The 15,159-nt window shown below is 36.2% G+C and overlaps 2 protein-coding genes across 6 annotated transcripts in view; one reads left to right on the forward strand and one right to left on the reverse strand.

The window, feature by feature from the left end:
- Positions 1 to 15,159, reverse strand: part of LOC103097375 (uncharacterized) — a 150,492-nt gene that overhangs the window by 88,849 nt on the left and 46,484 nt on the right. For 3 of the 4 annotated variants that reach the window (XM_007496430.3, XM_007496429.3, XM_056802642.1), the window contains 3 exons: positions 3,968 to 4,079; positions 2,942 to 3,016; positions 1,313 to 1,401 (listed from right to left, as the gene is read on the reverse strand). In XM_007496430.3, coding sequence (XP_007496492.1) covers positions 1,313 to 1,401; positions 2,942 to 3,016; positions 3,968 to 4,057 — 254 coding nt within the window. In that variant the 5' untranslated portion in view covers positions 4,058 to 4,079. Of the gene's footprint in view, positions 1 to 1,312; positions 1,402 to 2,941; positions 3,017 to 3,967; positions 4,080 to 9,125; positions 9,448 to 15,159 lie in introns of those variants that run through there. The other variant, XM_007496428.3, reaches the window with a different exon arrangement.
- EXOC1L (exocyst complex component 1 like) overlaps positions 9,443 to 15,159 on the forward strand; it is a 47,375-nt gene continuing 41,658 nt past the window's right edge. The window contains exon 1 of one of the 2 annotated variants that reach the window (XM_056802644.1): positions 9,443 to 9,705. In XM_056802644.1, coding sequence (XP_056658622.1) covers positions 9,676 to 9,705 — 30 coding nt within the window. In that variant the 5' untranslated portion in view covers positions 9,443 to 9,675. The remainder of the gene's footprint in view (positions 9,706 to 15,159) is intronic. The other variant, XM_056802645.1, reaches the window with a different exon arrangement.

The following is a 15,159-nucleotide window of genomic DNA, read 5'->3' on the forward strand; positions in this document are numbered from 1 at the left end:
CAGTATGGAAACTCCTTCCATTATCTTGTAATATTTGATTTGATTGGGATTTGCCTTTATCCATGAACCTATTAGGGGTCCTAGGCTGAATCTAAATAAAGATTTTACTGACTTCAGGGGAGGCCCTCTATCTACCCTGCTACATTACTTCTCTTTTAATACACATGAAAACTTTATTCAGTTTGATGGGAACTTCCTTATACTTGAAAATTTTATTCTTGCCTTGACTATTGATTCTACTATTCTGGCATGAAAACAAGAGAACTTATTGTCTCTTTTTGAAAGAACAAAAAAGCTACAATTTGTTTATAGTTAGGGATGAAAATGTATAAAAGTGTACATGTATGATATGTTTGTAATTTATATTTATTAATCTTATATATGTATGAATGTATATTCTACATAATGATCTCTAAAAAACATGGACTATGAGGCCACTATAGGATAACAGAAAGATCCAGGACTACCCAAGTTTGGGTACCATTCTTGATTCATATGGGAACTTCTGATATCATTGAAATCATAGATCTAATTTTAAAAACAAGGAGGAATGTAGTAGGTTGAAAGAATACTGGATCAAATCAAGAACTTGGTTTAACTAGGAGCTCTGACAGTTAATAATACCGGTGTAGCTGTGAGGCTTTCTGGTTGGTGGACATATTTTCAATTTATATTGTTTTCCCAGGAGGGGGTCAATTTTATAACAAATACTTATATTGATCTTTATTAAATTAAATCAAATTTTCATAAAGTTTTAATTTCTAAAGATTGATGTTTTCTCATTGTGATAATTTGCTGAGTTTTAGGAAATCCCTTGCAAACCTCAAAGAGTCATAGAAATGTGAATTATTTATTACAACACATCCCATGTTCAAGCAGTAAAGTTATTTGACCTTTTAAAAGTGGAAATTCATCTTTATATTATGAATTTTTATAATAAAGGGTTTGTGGCCAAAATTTAACATAAAATGACAAACAAATAAAGCATTTCTGTATTTTGACAATGTCATACTTCTACTGGTTCTATATTTTGTCTAAAAGGATCTCTAAGATGATTTCAGCTCTCATTACTTTTTGAGCTGAGGTGAAATAAAGTCCATTCCAGTGGTCTAGAGCGAGTTCAGAGCATATACTTAGACAAACAAAAGTCCAATTCTTCTACCCAATATTCTATTCTATTTGTAATATGCCTTTTATCTTTGCCACATGCAAAATTATCTACTTTTACTAAACCATATCCAACATCTGCCACTATCTTTCATAGAGAACAAACTGCCAAAGCTCAAATGGAAAAACCTTGTGTGTTACTTACTCTTGATAGATTATAATTTGACAAAGTTGGAGCTGAGCTTCATTTGGCAAATGCCGAAATGATCCATTCTTCTTTAAAAATATTTGAATCTTTTAAAAAAAAAGGAAAAAAGATAATTTAAACATAGACTATTAACAATCAGTTTTAACCTCTGCCCTACAACTTTAGCATAGATACCTAGAAAATCTAAATTCAGCATTTGTTGAGCCCTCTTGTCTTTTGGTGGATATTTTAAAAGTATAGCCTGATATTTGGGTTGATATTATAACTTACATTATTACGTAGTGTTTCCCAATTAATACATGCAATAATGCACATCCTTATTGAATATTAGCAACACTCTTATGAGAACTTAATATAAGTATTCATAATCCCATTTTAACAGATAAGAAAAAATGAGAATCTTGCTTCTTCTTTCACTGAAAAACATTGAGGCTAGTATTTAAGAGCTCTCTCTTCCCTTCCTCATCATTTCACATCACACAGATGCTTTCTGCCACTTTCTCTTCTTCCACATGAAAAGATGGGTGCTTCTCCTTGCCAAGACTAATCCCTTCAGGCACATTATCCCATTTTATCCTGTCTGCTCCAGCAGACTTCCCCCTCTATCTCTGTCACATATTTAATATTTTACTATCTGTTGGTTGATACCCTACTGCCTACATGTCTCCCGCATCTTCAAAAGTCTTAATTCATCTCTCCCTATTAGCTGTCAACTTCTATCATCCCCTTGTTTATTCTTTTTTTTTTAAACCCTTACCTTCCATCTTGGAGTCAATACTGTGTATTGGCTCCAAGGCAGAAGAGTGGTAAGGGCTAGGCAATGGGGGTCAAGTGACTTGCCCAGGGTCACACAGCTGGGAAGTGTCTGAGGCCAGATTTGAACCTAGGACCTCCCACCCCTTGTTTATTCTAATGCTTTTTTCTAAATTCTGTCTGTCTGTCTGTCTGTCTCTCTCTCTCTCTCTCTCTCTCTCTCTCTCTCTCTCTCTCTCTCTCTCTCTCCTAGCTCTCGATTCCTTCTCAGCATCTTTGGCTGGATCTTCATCCAGTTCATGCTCATTAACTGTGGTTGTCATCTAAGGTTCTGTCCTGGGCTCTCTATTCTTCTTTTATACTACTTCATTTGGTGAACTCATCAGCTGTCATGGATTCAAATATCATTTCTATGCAGATATTTTATCAGTATATTTAAAAAAATTTTTTTTACTTTAAAATGCCCCCAAATCAATAGTCTTTTTTACTTTATAGCTCATTACAAAATAACATAAATTGATGCTTTTTATAGGACTAAAACACATAAGATGTATAAAGCCACTTTATCTAAGTATATTGAAGTTTTAAAAAGGGCAGAAAAGATATACTTAGACTCTTTGAGAGAAAAAAATTCCATACCCTAAAATAGAGTTTTGATATTGTTTCAGTGATAAGCGACTTAATTTTTTTGAAAATATTTATACTTAAATAAATTGATTTTCACTTAAGCATCTTTAAAAAAACTCAAACAAAATAAACATATTAGGTTGTGTTTTATCATAGATACAATGTAGAGTTGGTTTATATTTATTTTTAAAAAGCAAAAGTATGGCATGGTAATATTGGAATAATCTTTTAAAATTTTTTTCTTACCTGTCTGAGACATTCCTCATTTCTTTGATAGGGGCAAACAGACAATAAATTCTTAAGTAATTCAGACTCGTTGGTCTGAAACACAAAGAAAATATAAGTTATTTGTTTGCATGGGCTTGTCTAATTCATCCTTATGAATACTAGCTTGCTCTGAAACTGAAACAAATTACAATCAGGAGTAAAGCAGATGTTCTGATAACATGTTGCTTTACAAAGCAACTTAAGATAACTTTTTCCTTAAATGAAATGTTGTCTTGATAGATACTGGGATAGATTTGCTACATTATAATGAATTAAATAAATCATCATCTGAACTGGTTTAAAGTGGTTTGATGTTCTAATTCAGACAGTTTCCAGATGAGCTAAAAACTTCACTACTGTCCAATTCAGCTCTATGGTCTACATCAGAGATGTGAAACACACAAGCCAGGAGGCAGAACAGTGAAAGACAAATATATTCTTCTTTCAAATATTAGAGAAGAAAGATTGAAATTTATATTAGTGGCCCCATTTGTAGAAGAGGAATGCTGTCCATGACACTCCTAAATGTGAGCCAGATAAGAATATAATTGAGAAGTTGTTAACAATATAAATAAATATATAATTACATGTAGATAATATTAGTATATATTGTAAGTCAATACGTGGCCCAAATGAATCTTTGCATATAATTTAGTGTCCTAGTTTGTAGAGTTAAACAATGGTCTGCCTAATGGCCTAGTAAGGCCCACAAACAAATTATGGTAACGAGTATAAAATGAAAATGAAGTGATACCACATCAAAAAAAATAGCAATGGAAAGGGTTACATCTGATGTTAACACATTCACTAAAAATACAAAAAACAAAAGCTAATATTAAGCCATTATTATCTAAGTTGTTTTACTCTATTATATATTTGATATAATTATGTTTAAGTGATCCACAATAAATTGACTATACTAAATCAACCTGATTCAGATTTTTAAAAAATCCCTCCACCCAAGATAAGCACTAATTATGATGTAAGCATAAAAAAAATACAAACCAGGTTCTTTTTAGAATCACCAAAGAAGCTATGTAACATTTCATTTTTAATTCTACAATGCATCTTCAAATGGAAGACCACCCACTCCATTGCTGGGCTTTTCTCAATGTATCTAAAGAAGAAAAGTAAAATAAGTAAATATAGGGGCAACAGAAAATACTAAAATGGCACCATTTTTAGACCATCTACAAATATTGGTTATGCTTTAAAATTCTTTATTGACACTTTTGCTTTTACATCATTTAATTTTCTCAATATATACCTCCTTGCACCATGCAAGATTTTTATATAACTGACTTGATATAGTATTTAAGGAATTGATCTATATCAATTATTGTAAATGAAGCCAGAAGTCAGAAAGAAGATGTAGCTAATTAGAAGATTGGTTCACATTTTCTCCTCAGGGAGATGAATAAAGGAATTCATTTCATTGTGCAATAAAAATCATTTTTTCATGGGAAATTGCTCAGCTCACCTTCTAGTACTTATAATAAATATAGACAAGGGGACCATCATGAAGATAGAAGCAATTTATGTACCAATATCCATTGCAAATGATGAAGTGGGAAAATTATATTAAGAATTTGACAAGATTTACAGTTGAGGAACCTGAGGCTCAGAGAACTTAAATGAGCTGTAAAGATTATGTAGTTAGTAAGCAGCAGGATTTGAACCAAAGTCTACTAACTCCTAATCTTTTTTAAAAGATTTCTTTTTTTAGTGTTATTGATGCTTCTCTCCCCACCCCACCCCCCACACCAGTTACTTTCCATTATGCTTCCCCTGCCCCACAGAATCTGGTGACAAAGGAAATCATTTTTACAAAATAAGCTCATAAAATGATCATATATGAAAATATACAAGTGCTGTATTCAGAGTTTATCACCTCTCTTTGAAGGAAGTGGCTCATCATCAATCCTCAACTCAGTGCCATTTTGACTAAGTCACCCTTTACCACTGATGCTATTTTCCAGTACAATTAATATCACAGAAACCATGTTAACATAACCAAGTTGATCATGGCAAAGCAAAGCAATTAGTTTGACCCTCCTAGCAATCAATTTGGATTGCTACACCATGAATTGGCAATTCAATGAGTCTAATTCATCAGCTCTGCCACACAGATTTGGCCATGGCCAGAAATTCAGTGTTTCTTGCAAATACACTCCAACCTGCTCATGGATTGCATTTATAAGATTATGTGTAGAAGATTAATAGACAAGAAACTCAAAATATCCATAGAAAAAGAAACTTAGTAAGGTGTGATGCACCCATGACTAAAAATTCATAAAATACTCTCACATAAAACTGCAACCCTATATAGTCTAGAAGCTGTCACACCAAACAACAAAAGTAATAAATGAATATAATTGTGCATCGTACTTTAACCAAATAAAGGTGATTGACTAATCTTATGGCATCAAAACTTATAATAGGTTGCACATATTATATATATACAAAATATTTTTCTCATATTCTTGGAAATCAGACCAAGTAATAAAAAGATGATAATTCTTCTATTAGTAATAGTTACATAATTCTTTATTTGGGTACAACCTCCAAAAAAGAAGCCTGGTTTATCTCAATGGAATGAAGATTATATGTGAACACTTCAAGCAGAACTTTAATAGATGAATAACCCATCTTTTCTCCTTTTCTCTCTCTCTGTCTCTATCTCTCCTTCCCTTCTTCTCTCTCTTTTCTCCCCCCTCTCAGACTCACACACACACACACACACACACACACATACACACACAGAGTCAAAGGGATAGTGTTTAATTAATTATACAGTGTAGCACCCAACTAAAAGCTTCCATCACAAGTTTGATAGTATTTGCTTAATGATAGCAGAAGGATTTATTGATTCATTGTGCAATATTTAATAGCATATAAAAGAAAGGCAGTAATATCTTATCTGCAAATTTATATAAGTAGCATGAAAAGGAAGTCTTCCTCTCAAGAAAGTAATAATTATTTATATTTTCTTCATTTGTGGGATATTAAAAACTAGCCATCTTAATCACTTTCTCTTCAGAAGTCTAAATTCCTAAGAGAGTCTGTTCTTAAAGGAGACAAGAGGATAATATAGCTTATGCTTTCTTTAGTAACTTATGCTTTCTGAAATCAAGAGTATAATTATCTACAAAAGAACAAAAATATCTGCCTACATTCAAACTTGGTATCACCCACTAGCATTATGTCAATTCTAAAGAGCAATATTAAAATAAGAGCTATATAACTGCTCAAACCCTTCTACACAATGAACTCACTACGACTAGAACATTAATGATATTAATGGGGGGAGGGGAGTCCCAACCACAAGAAAACATTTCTAGAAGCATTATTCATAATGAAATAAAATTTTTATTTATTGGATATGAAATATCCAATGGATCCATCAATTGGGAAAAGGCCAAATAATTTGTGGCATAGAAACACAATGTGAGAGAATTGTGCCATGAAAAATTACAAACACAAAGAACACTAAGGATTATGGAAAATTTAATGAAGTGATGCAAAGTGAAGAAATCCAAATCAGAACAATATACATACAATATGACTACAACTGCTGAAATAATAACAATGTTCGTGATAACAGGACCCAGAAAGATACAAAGAAGTTCAGACAGATATGAAAGTAAACAGGACATTTGTTATTCTCTTGTTAAAGTTAATATACATATCTCTTTAAACTGTAAATAATGAAAAGTTTGCCATTTTATGTCTCTTTTATTTTTATTTCTTTTAATAATATTGTGGATTCTAGGCCAAATAAATGTAATGTTAAAAGTCCTCACCTTTTTTATTTTCAAATCAGTCATAACAATTAAAAAATATTTGCTGAAAACCTACTATGTGTAAAGGTGGCCACTTCAGATTGATTGGAATAATAATAGAATTAATAACAGCCCCTATTTATGTAATGTCTTAAAATTTAGAAAGAGCTTTCCTCACAACATGCCTTTGAGGTAGGTAGTAGATTATTAGCCTCATTTTACAGAATCAAGATAGATTAATGGCTCAACTGTCTCGGAGTCTTTCAATAATATCTATCAGAATTTTCTCTTTATTCCAATTCTGCACAGGTATTATTTGAAATCTTTCTAAACTCCATATTCAACTTGTTTACATAATCATAGCCTTATTCAAACATATAACAACAAACTAATTTTATTCTCCCTGAGGAAGCCTTATACAGATACAGTTACCCAAGAAATTTAAATAAAAGGTAAAAAAGGTTTGTCTAAATTTTCCATCCGAGATTCCTGAGTGATGATATAGTTTCTGCTTTCCTTTGACTGTTTAGTCCCAAGCTATTCTGTTTAGCACTAATGCTTCATTTTCCCTCACAGGTCATTCTCTTTTATAAACACAATTTGGTTGTGTTCTGGTGACTTTTGATGACTATATACTGAAGTTTTTCTTTCAAGTTTTACTCTAAGTCTTCCTTGTGGTGTGTTGAAGTGACCCTGGCTTCTCCCCAGGCTATCAAAGCATGGCACAAATTTGATAGGTTCTATCAAGCTAGATAAGTTGTAAGCATTGTGTTGGAAACAATCTATAATTGTTCCTGTCTTATCTACTGAAAGACTCATCACCAGAAAGTTAAGGGTATATGATGAATTCTTCCTTTTTGGAGAGGCATGTGTTAAAGTGCTCCTAAGTATATTTAAACTTTCTAAACACCAAAGATAGGAAGCCAGAGGGTTGGAGAGAGAACAATAGCTTTGGAGTGGAGAAGACATGGGTTCAAGTTGGTTGGCTGCCTCTTCTTTCCCTTTCGTTTTCTTTCTGTTCACTTCTGTGATGTTATGAAAAAAAAGTACTGGACTTGAAGTCAAATGAAATCTAGGAATGAAGTCTTCATTTGGCTCTTAGGAACTATGTAGCATGGGACAAGTCACTTTATCTTCTTAGTCTCATTTTCTCATCTGTAAAATAAGATTAATGAAGTGCCTATCTCAAGGGGTTGTAAAAGATGTTATAAAATATATGCCAAATCCTTTGTAAAACTTTAAAGTGCCATAGAAATTTTGGTTTACATTATTATTCTTATGAGGCAGCTAAATGGTACAATGATCTTCCTGAGTTCAAATTTGGTTTCATACTTTTCTAGTTATATGACCCTGGGCAAGTCACTTTACCAATCTCTGGGCCAATTTTCTCAACTATAAAATGGTTATCAGTTTTTTTTTTTTAAGTACTTTGCAAACCTTAAAGTGCTACACAAATGCTAGCTATTGTGATCCTTTATAAATCATATAAATTTTGCTCAGTAAGCAGGAAAACTAAATTCAGTTTAAAAAGCAGTTGTGGCCTAGTCTGGAAAAAGAGGTAGCCTTAGAGAGAAAAATACCTAGGGACAAGTCCTTTTTCTAATACCATATATTCTGTGTGAAAAGGGCTAATTACTGAACCTCTGAGACAACCCTTCCTGTGGTGCAGGTGCTCCAAGGGAGCTTTCTTACTGATAAAATTCCAAGTCTGGACAAAATAATGATAATTTTGATTTCTCTGTGGTCTTCACTTGGTTTTTCTTTCCCCTGTGAATCAGTGACCTTGGATATTTTTCTCCCTTGTCCCCTGCTCTGTGACCACTATGGAGTAAGAGTTTCCAAAGTACAAAAAAAAGTCAGCCCAGTTGTGAGCAGTTTTGTTTTGTTTTGTTTTGTTTTGTTTTGTTTTAAAGGGAAGTGAAAAGAGAGAGGGCTTTTTCTCCAGGTATTTGATTGCCCAGTTTAAATGTCCTGCTTGACATTTGGTAAGAGTGTGAAGCATCAGTGGCCAATGGCAGCGATGAGTTGGCTAGAGGTTCTGCTTCCTTTCTGAAGGGCGCTACTACTTTGGGGCTGGGGGCGTGGGCGGGGTGGGGATGGTGGTTTCTGGAACCCAGCTGGTTATCTGCAAGCCAATCACTAGCTTTTCCTACCCAAGGGTCCCTGTAGCTTTCCTAGCCCGATCTGTAGACAAATGAATTGTGGAAGAACAGTTCTGGGAACAGTGGCACGCAAGGCGCAACATAGGCATACGCCTATGCCCACCCCTATAGCTCAGTCCAAAAGAGTGGAGAGGCTGAGAGGCGCATTATTGTCTCCTGTCCCTCCGTAGCTCCTGGGCGCTGAAGTTGGGTAGTACAGGAGTGTGGAGCTGTTGTTACCTTTTCATGATCAGGGTCAGACCGCAGATGTGCGCGAGGATCCTGGCCTTCTTACGGAAGCGGCCCCCAGTCCCTTGGGCCTGGACTAGAGTCCCAGGGGAGGAGGACCAGGGAAAGAGAGCACCAAGCTCTTGATCTGAAGAAAGCAGTCTGAGGAGCCAGAGGTCAGACGCCCTCTGGGACCACGAAGGCGCCAGAGCTGGGAAGAGAGACATTGTCAAGCTCCCGCCAGGGACCCAGAGAGCATCAGAGCCCTGGCAACGACGGCCCTTGAGAACGTCAGGAGCTGACCGAGCGTGCGTTCTGGGCTAACCGCTGCTCCTCACTCGGGTCGGACGGGCTCAAGAAGGCTTGACCCTAAGTAGTCACGCTAGGAAACCCCAGGTCGGAGGAGAACAATAAAGCGGAGTTCAGCACCATAAGCCAAAGGCTGATGAAAGAGTGCGCAGGGGGCTCTGCATTGTCCCCTAGAGAGCTCTGAGCGATTTAGACACCTGCTTTGTGCCCAGAAGAAGCCGGGTGGTATGTTGAGGTAAAGCTCGTCAAACAGATGCCACTAGTTTGGCTGGGAAGTCTGGAGGTGAGGCTTATAGATTACCTAATCGTCAACAAATAATATCTGGAAAAGTGAGAATGCACTGAAGCAAACGGAGGAGAAACTTGATCAAGAGAGCATGTTAGGAACTAAAGCTGTGGAAGGCTTTGAACAGAACTTGGAATCCTAGGCATGAGAAGTCTCTTGTTTCTCAAACTCGGTTTCCTTGGTTGAATCGCCTTTCATATCCAGCCTTTACCTGTCTTTCGTAGGGCTCCATCCTGGACCCTATTCTCTAATACACTTTCATTTGGTGACCTTGAAAGTCCCCACTGGTTCAGTTACCATCTCTATTCGAAAGACTAGAAGATCTGCTATATTAATCTCCTACTCTAGTCTTTCTCCTGAGCTCCTGTCACTTGGACACAGACATCTCAAACTTAGCAAGAATGTTGAGAGCAACTTATCTTCCCTCTTGCTTCCCCCCCCCAAATCCACCGATCCCCTGAATGAGAAGACATATGTAGACTAGAAGACCTACCAGTTACCTCAGCTCACCTTCTTAGAATCAATCTGCATTTCTTGTTCACCTTCACTTCCTCTATGTGTACATGTGTGTATACAATCACTTGTAAAGTAATTTCTTTTCTACCCCCATATTTGTCCCATTCTCTCAATTCACATGGTCACTACTGTAGTAGAAACTTCTCACCTCTCTACTGAACTTAGAAGAGCCTCCTAAAATGTCTCTGTCTCTGATGGCCTCTCCAAACACATGCCAAAAGGATTTTCCTTTAAAGTATGGTAGCGATATGAGAGAGAGAAGTTTTTGCAGGACCTGTGGACCAAGATGCAGGACTGGAGATCTAGCTCTAAAATGCAAAACCCAGGATTCCTCAGTTTATTTCTTTATTACAAAGGCAAGGGTCTAACCATTTCACTCACCTCCTCAATAAATTCCAAGGCTTCCCTATTACTTCTAGAATCAAATACAAACTCCTCTGGCCAGCATCTAAAACCTTTCATAACCTCACTCCAACTTTTCTTTCCTGCCTTATGTAAATTTAGTCCCCTTTAATGTAATCTACAGTTTAGTCAAACTGTTTTGTTTTCTGTTCTTTACAGGGGTTACTCCATATCACTACCCTCTATACCCATTCTGAGTCTTCCACACAACTTGTCTCCCTACTTCCTTAACTGTACCCCCTCCACACTTTTGCTTCTTGGAACCTTAAGTTTCCTTCCAAACTTACTAAGTGCCACTATCTACATAGAGCCCAACTTCTTCAAGCTGATAGTGCCCTTTCCCTGAAAATCACTTCTAGGTATTCTTTTTAGATAAACCCATGTATGTAGGGAGTGGGGGCAGCAATTAGCCAATGTTACAACGGTTCATTGTGGAGGTCAATAATCACTCTGCCTGTGTATATACAGAACAGGTATAAGCCTTAAAGCCAATAGCAAAAGCCTTCCTTTTGACTGACTAAAATAATAAACAGTGGGAAATGAAGAAATGTAATGACTTTTGGAAACTTCTATCTGATACATGAATGGGTACAGTCTCCTCTAAACTCACATCGCAGTTGGGAAAGGGATCAAATCCCCAGAAAACTCTCACTTCAGGTTAAAAAAAAGAGTGAGGAAACTATTTTCTTTTTAAAGAGCTAGAACATTTTTACTCAATCTCCCAGATCTTCATAAGTAAAGCTTTTTTTGGTTACTTGACACCACTAAGACATGCAGGGAAAGAGACGGCTCTGAAGAGAGTAACTGCCCCCTGCTGAAGCTCCATCCTCTGCATCTTTCCTGACACTACTCTTCTCCATTTAGAAAGTGGTTTTTTTTTTAATCTTTTAGCTTAAGATGGAGTACTTGGGTGGGAGTAGCTGGGCGGCTAAATGGATAGAGAGTCAGGCCTAGAGATGGGAGGCTCTAGGTTCAAATCTGGCCTCAGATACTTCCTAGTTGTGTGACCCTGGGCAAGTCACTTAATCCCCATTGCCTAGCTCTTCTGCCTTGGAACTAATACATAGAATTGATTCTAAGATGGAAGGTAAGGATTTTAATAAAATTTAAGAAAAAATATGGAGTGCTGCAGATCAGTAATCACATCTTTAGTTGTTGTTTTTTTTTATTAGGCCCACAGACAGCCCCTCATGCCCAAGATTTGCTTAGAGAGTTGTAAAGAAAGACATTGCTGACCTACTTTCTTGGTTTGAAAATGCTAACCATAATTCCAGTCTGGGTCAGGATGATGGAATTGAATGTACCTCCTCCCTGTCCCAGATTACAGGATGTAAAGGGACACACCCCACTCCCATGACCAGTCAGTTCAGATCTGCTGCTGTGTCTTTTTGAGGTTATACACAACCGAATTTTCATTTATCTTTTCAGTTCCCCTCAGCTAATCCTCAGGTCATGAAAATTGCTTTGAATTTTGCTAAGCCTCAAAAAGGCATTATAAACACTGGAGGGTGGAGGACAATTTGGAACTATACCCAAAGGACTATAAAGCTGGGCATTCCCTTTGATCCTATAATACTACTGGGCTCAGTATCCCAAAAAGAAAATAAAAAAGGGAAAAAGACATACTTGTACAAAAATATTTATAGTTGCTCTTTTTGTATTGGCATAGAATTGGAAATTGAGGGAATCAATTAGAGAATGGATGAACAAATTGTGTACATGTTGGTGATGGAATACTATTGTGTTATAAGAAATGATCATCAAGATGAGTTCAGAGAAAGTTAGAAATATCTGCAGGAACTGATACAGAGCAAAATAATCGGAACCAGGAGAACATTGTGCATGTGCAATGATCAACTGTGAAATTTGGTTACTTTCAGCATTGTAATGATCTAGGACAATCCTGAAAGATTTATTACAGGGAATGCTCTATTCATGTCCAGAGAGGAACTGTTGGAGTTATCTTTCACATCAGTATATTTATGGTTTTATTTGGGAGTTTTGGTTACGTATGAATTTGCTCTTACAACAGTAACCAATATGGAAGTGTATTTCGCATGATCATAAAAATAAAAATTTTAAAATAAAATAAATAAACACTGGAGGGGGAGTGATAAGGACACCAGGAAGGAACTAACATAATAATATAACTAATATTATAGATATATTATAGATATCATAATAACTAATATCTTATAGTACCAAGCACTCTACAAATATTATTTTATACTCATAACAACTCTGGGTAGGGAGGTGCCATAACTATTATACCCATTTAACAGCTAATAAATATATGAGATGGAATCTGAACTGAGATTTTCTTGATTACAGTTCTAGAACTCTAACCAATGGGCAACAGATCTGCCTAAAAACTGCTTTTATAGATTAGTCTCACAGCATTGTCCTCAATGCATTTTAAGTAAGATTAGTTTATTTCAATTTTTTCTTTTGAAAAAGCAGACATGTTCTTGCTATTCTGCTAAGACATTACTATATTATATAGAAAATGTGTAGTACACACACACACACACACACATATTTTATGTTCTCGAAGTGCTTTACATTTTATAATTTGTTGACACAAGAATAAATTACCACCACCACTCAAGTACACAGATGATTTCTTTCTGAGAAGAATTAACCTGGATAGGTTACTGAACCTAGAGTAAAGATCCCTAGGTTCAGATCTTGATGCTGACACTCACTTGTTGTTTGACAATGGGTAAGTCACTTAAGCTCTATAAGGCTCAGTTTCCTCATCTGTAAAATGGACATAATGTACCTATATTATCTACATCACAGGATTGTTGTGAAGCTCAAATGAAATTTATATGTAAAATGCTTTGTATTTTTTTTAAATATATTTTATTTGATCATTTCCAAGCATTATTCGTTAAAGACATAGATCATTTTCTTTTCCTCCCTCCCCCACCCCCCATAGCCGACGCGTAAGTCCACTGGGCATTAGATGTTTTCTTGATTTGAACCCATTGCTTTGTTGATAGTATTTGCATTAGAGTGTTCATTTAGAGTCTATCCTCTGTCATGTCCCCTCAACCTCTGTATTCAGGCAGTTGCTTTTTCTCGGTGTTTCCACTCCCATAGTTTGTCCTTTGCTTATGAATGGTGTTTTTTTCTCCTGGATCCCTGCAAGTTGTTCAGGGACATTACACCGCCACTAATGGAGAAGTCCATTACGTTCGATTATACCACAGTGTATTAGTCTCTGTGTACAATGTTCTCCTGGTTCTGCTCCTCTCGCTCTGCATCACTTCCTGGAGGTTGTTCCAGTCTCCATGGAACTTCTCCACTTTATTATTCCTTTTAGCACAATAGTACTCCATCACCAACATATACCACAGTTTGTTCAGCCATTCCCCAATTGATGGGCATCCCCTCATTTTCCAGTTTTGGGCCACCACAAAGAGCGCAGCTATGAATATTTTTGTACAAGTCTTTGTGTCCATTATCTCTTTGGGGTACAGACCCAGCAGTACTATGGCTGGGTCAAAGGGTAGATATTCTTTTAGCACCCTTTGGGCATAGTTCCAAATTGCCCTCCAGAATGGTTGGATCAGTTCACAGCTCCACCAGCAATGAATTAATGTCCCTATTTTGCCACACCCCCTCCAGCATTCATTACTTTCCTTTGCTGTTATGTTAGCCAATCTGCTAGGTGTGAGGTGATACCTCAGAGTTGTTTTGATTTGCATCTCTCTGATTATAAGAGATGTAGAACACTTCTTCATGTGCTTGTTAATAGTTTTGATTTCTTTATCTGAGAACTGCCTATCCATTTCCCTTGCCCATTTATCAATTGGAGAATGGCTTGATTTTTTGTACAATTGATTTAGCTCATTATAAATATGAGTAATTAAACCTTTGTCAGAGGTTTCTATGAAGATTTTTTCCCAATTTGTTGTTTCCCTTCTGATTTTAGTTATATTGGTTTTGTTTGTACAAAAGCTTTTTAGTTTGATGTAGTCAAAATTATTTATTTTACATTTTGTGATTCTTTCTATATCTTGCTTGGTTTTAAAGCCTTTCCCCTCCCAAAGGTCTGACATGTATACTATTCTGTGTTTACCCAATTTACTTATGGTTTCCTTCTTTATGTTTAAGTCACTCACCCATTTTGAATTTATCTTGGTGTAGGGTGTGAGGTGTTGATCTATTCCTAGTCTCTCCCACACTGTCTTCCAATTTTCCCAGCAGTTTTTATCGAATAGTGGATTTTTGTCCCAAAAGCTGGGATCTTTGGGTTTATCGTATACTGTCTTGCTGAGGTCGCTTTCCCCCAGTCTATTCCACTGATCTTCCTTTCTGTTTCTTAGCCAGTACCAAATTGTTTTGATGACTGCTGCTTTGTAATATAGTTTTAGGTCAGGGACTGCAAGGCCCCCATCATATGTGTTTTTTTTCATTATTTCCCTGGATATCCTTGATCTTTTGTTCTTCCAAATGAACTTTGTTATGGTTTTTTCTAAATCAGTGAAGAAGTATTTTGGTAGTTCAATGGGTATGGCACTAAAT

The sequence above is a fragment of the Monodelphis domestica genome, chromosome 6 (genome assembly GCF_027887165.1).
Source record: "Monodelphis domestica isolate mMonDom1 chromosome 6, mMonDom1.pri, whole genome shotgun sequence".
Lineage (NCBI taxonomy): Eukaryota > Metazoa > Chordata > Mammalia > Didelphimorphia > Didelphidae > Monodelphis > Monodelphis domestica.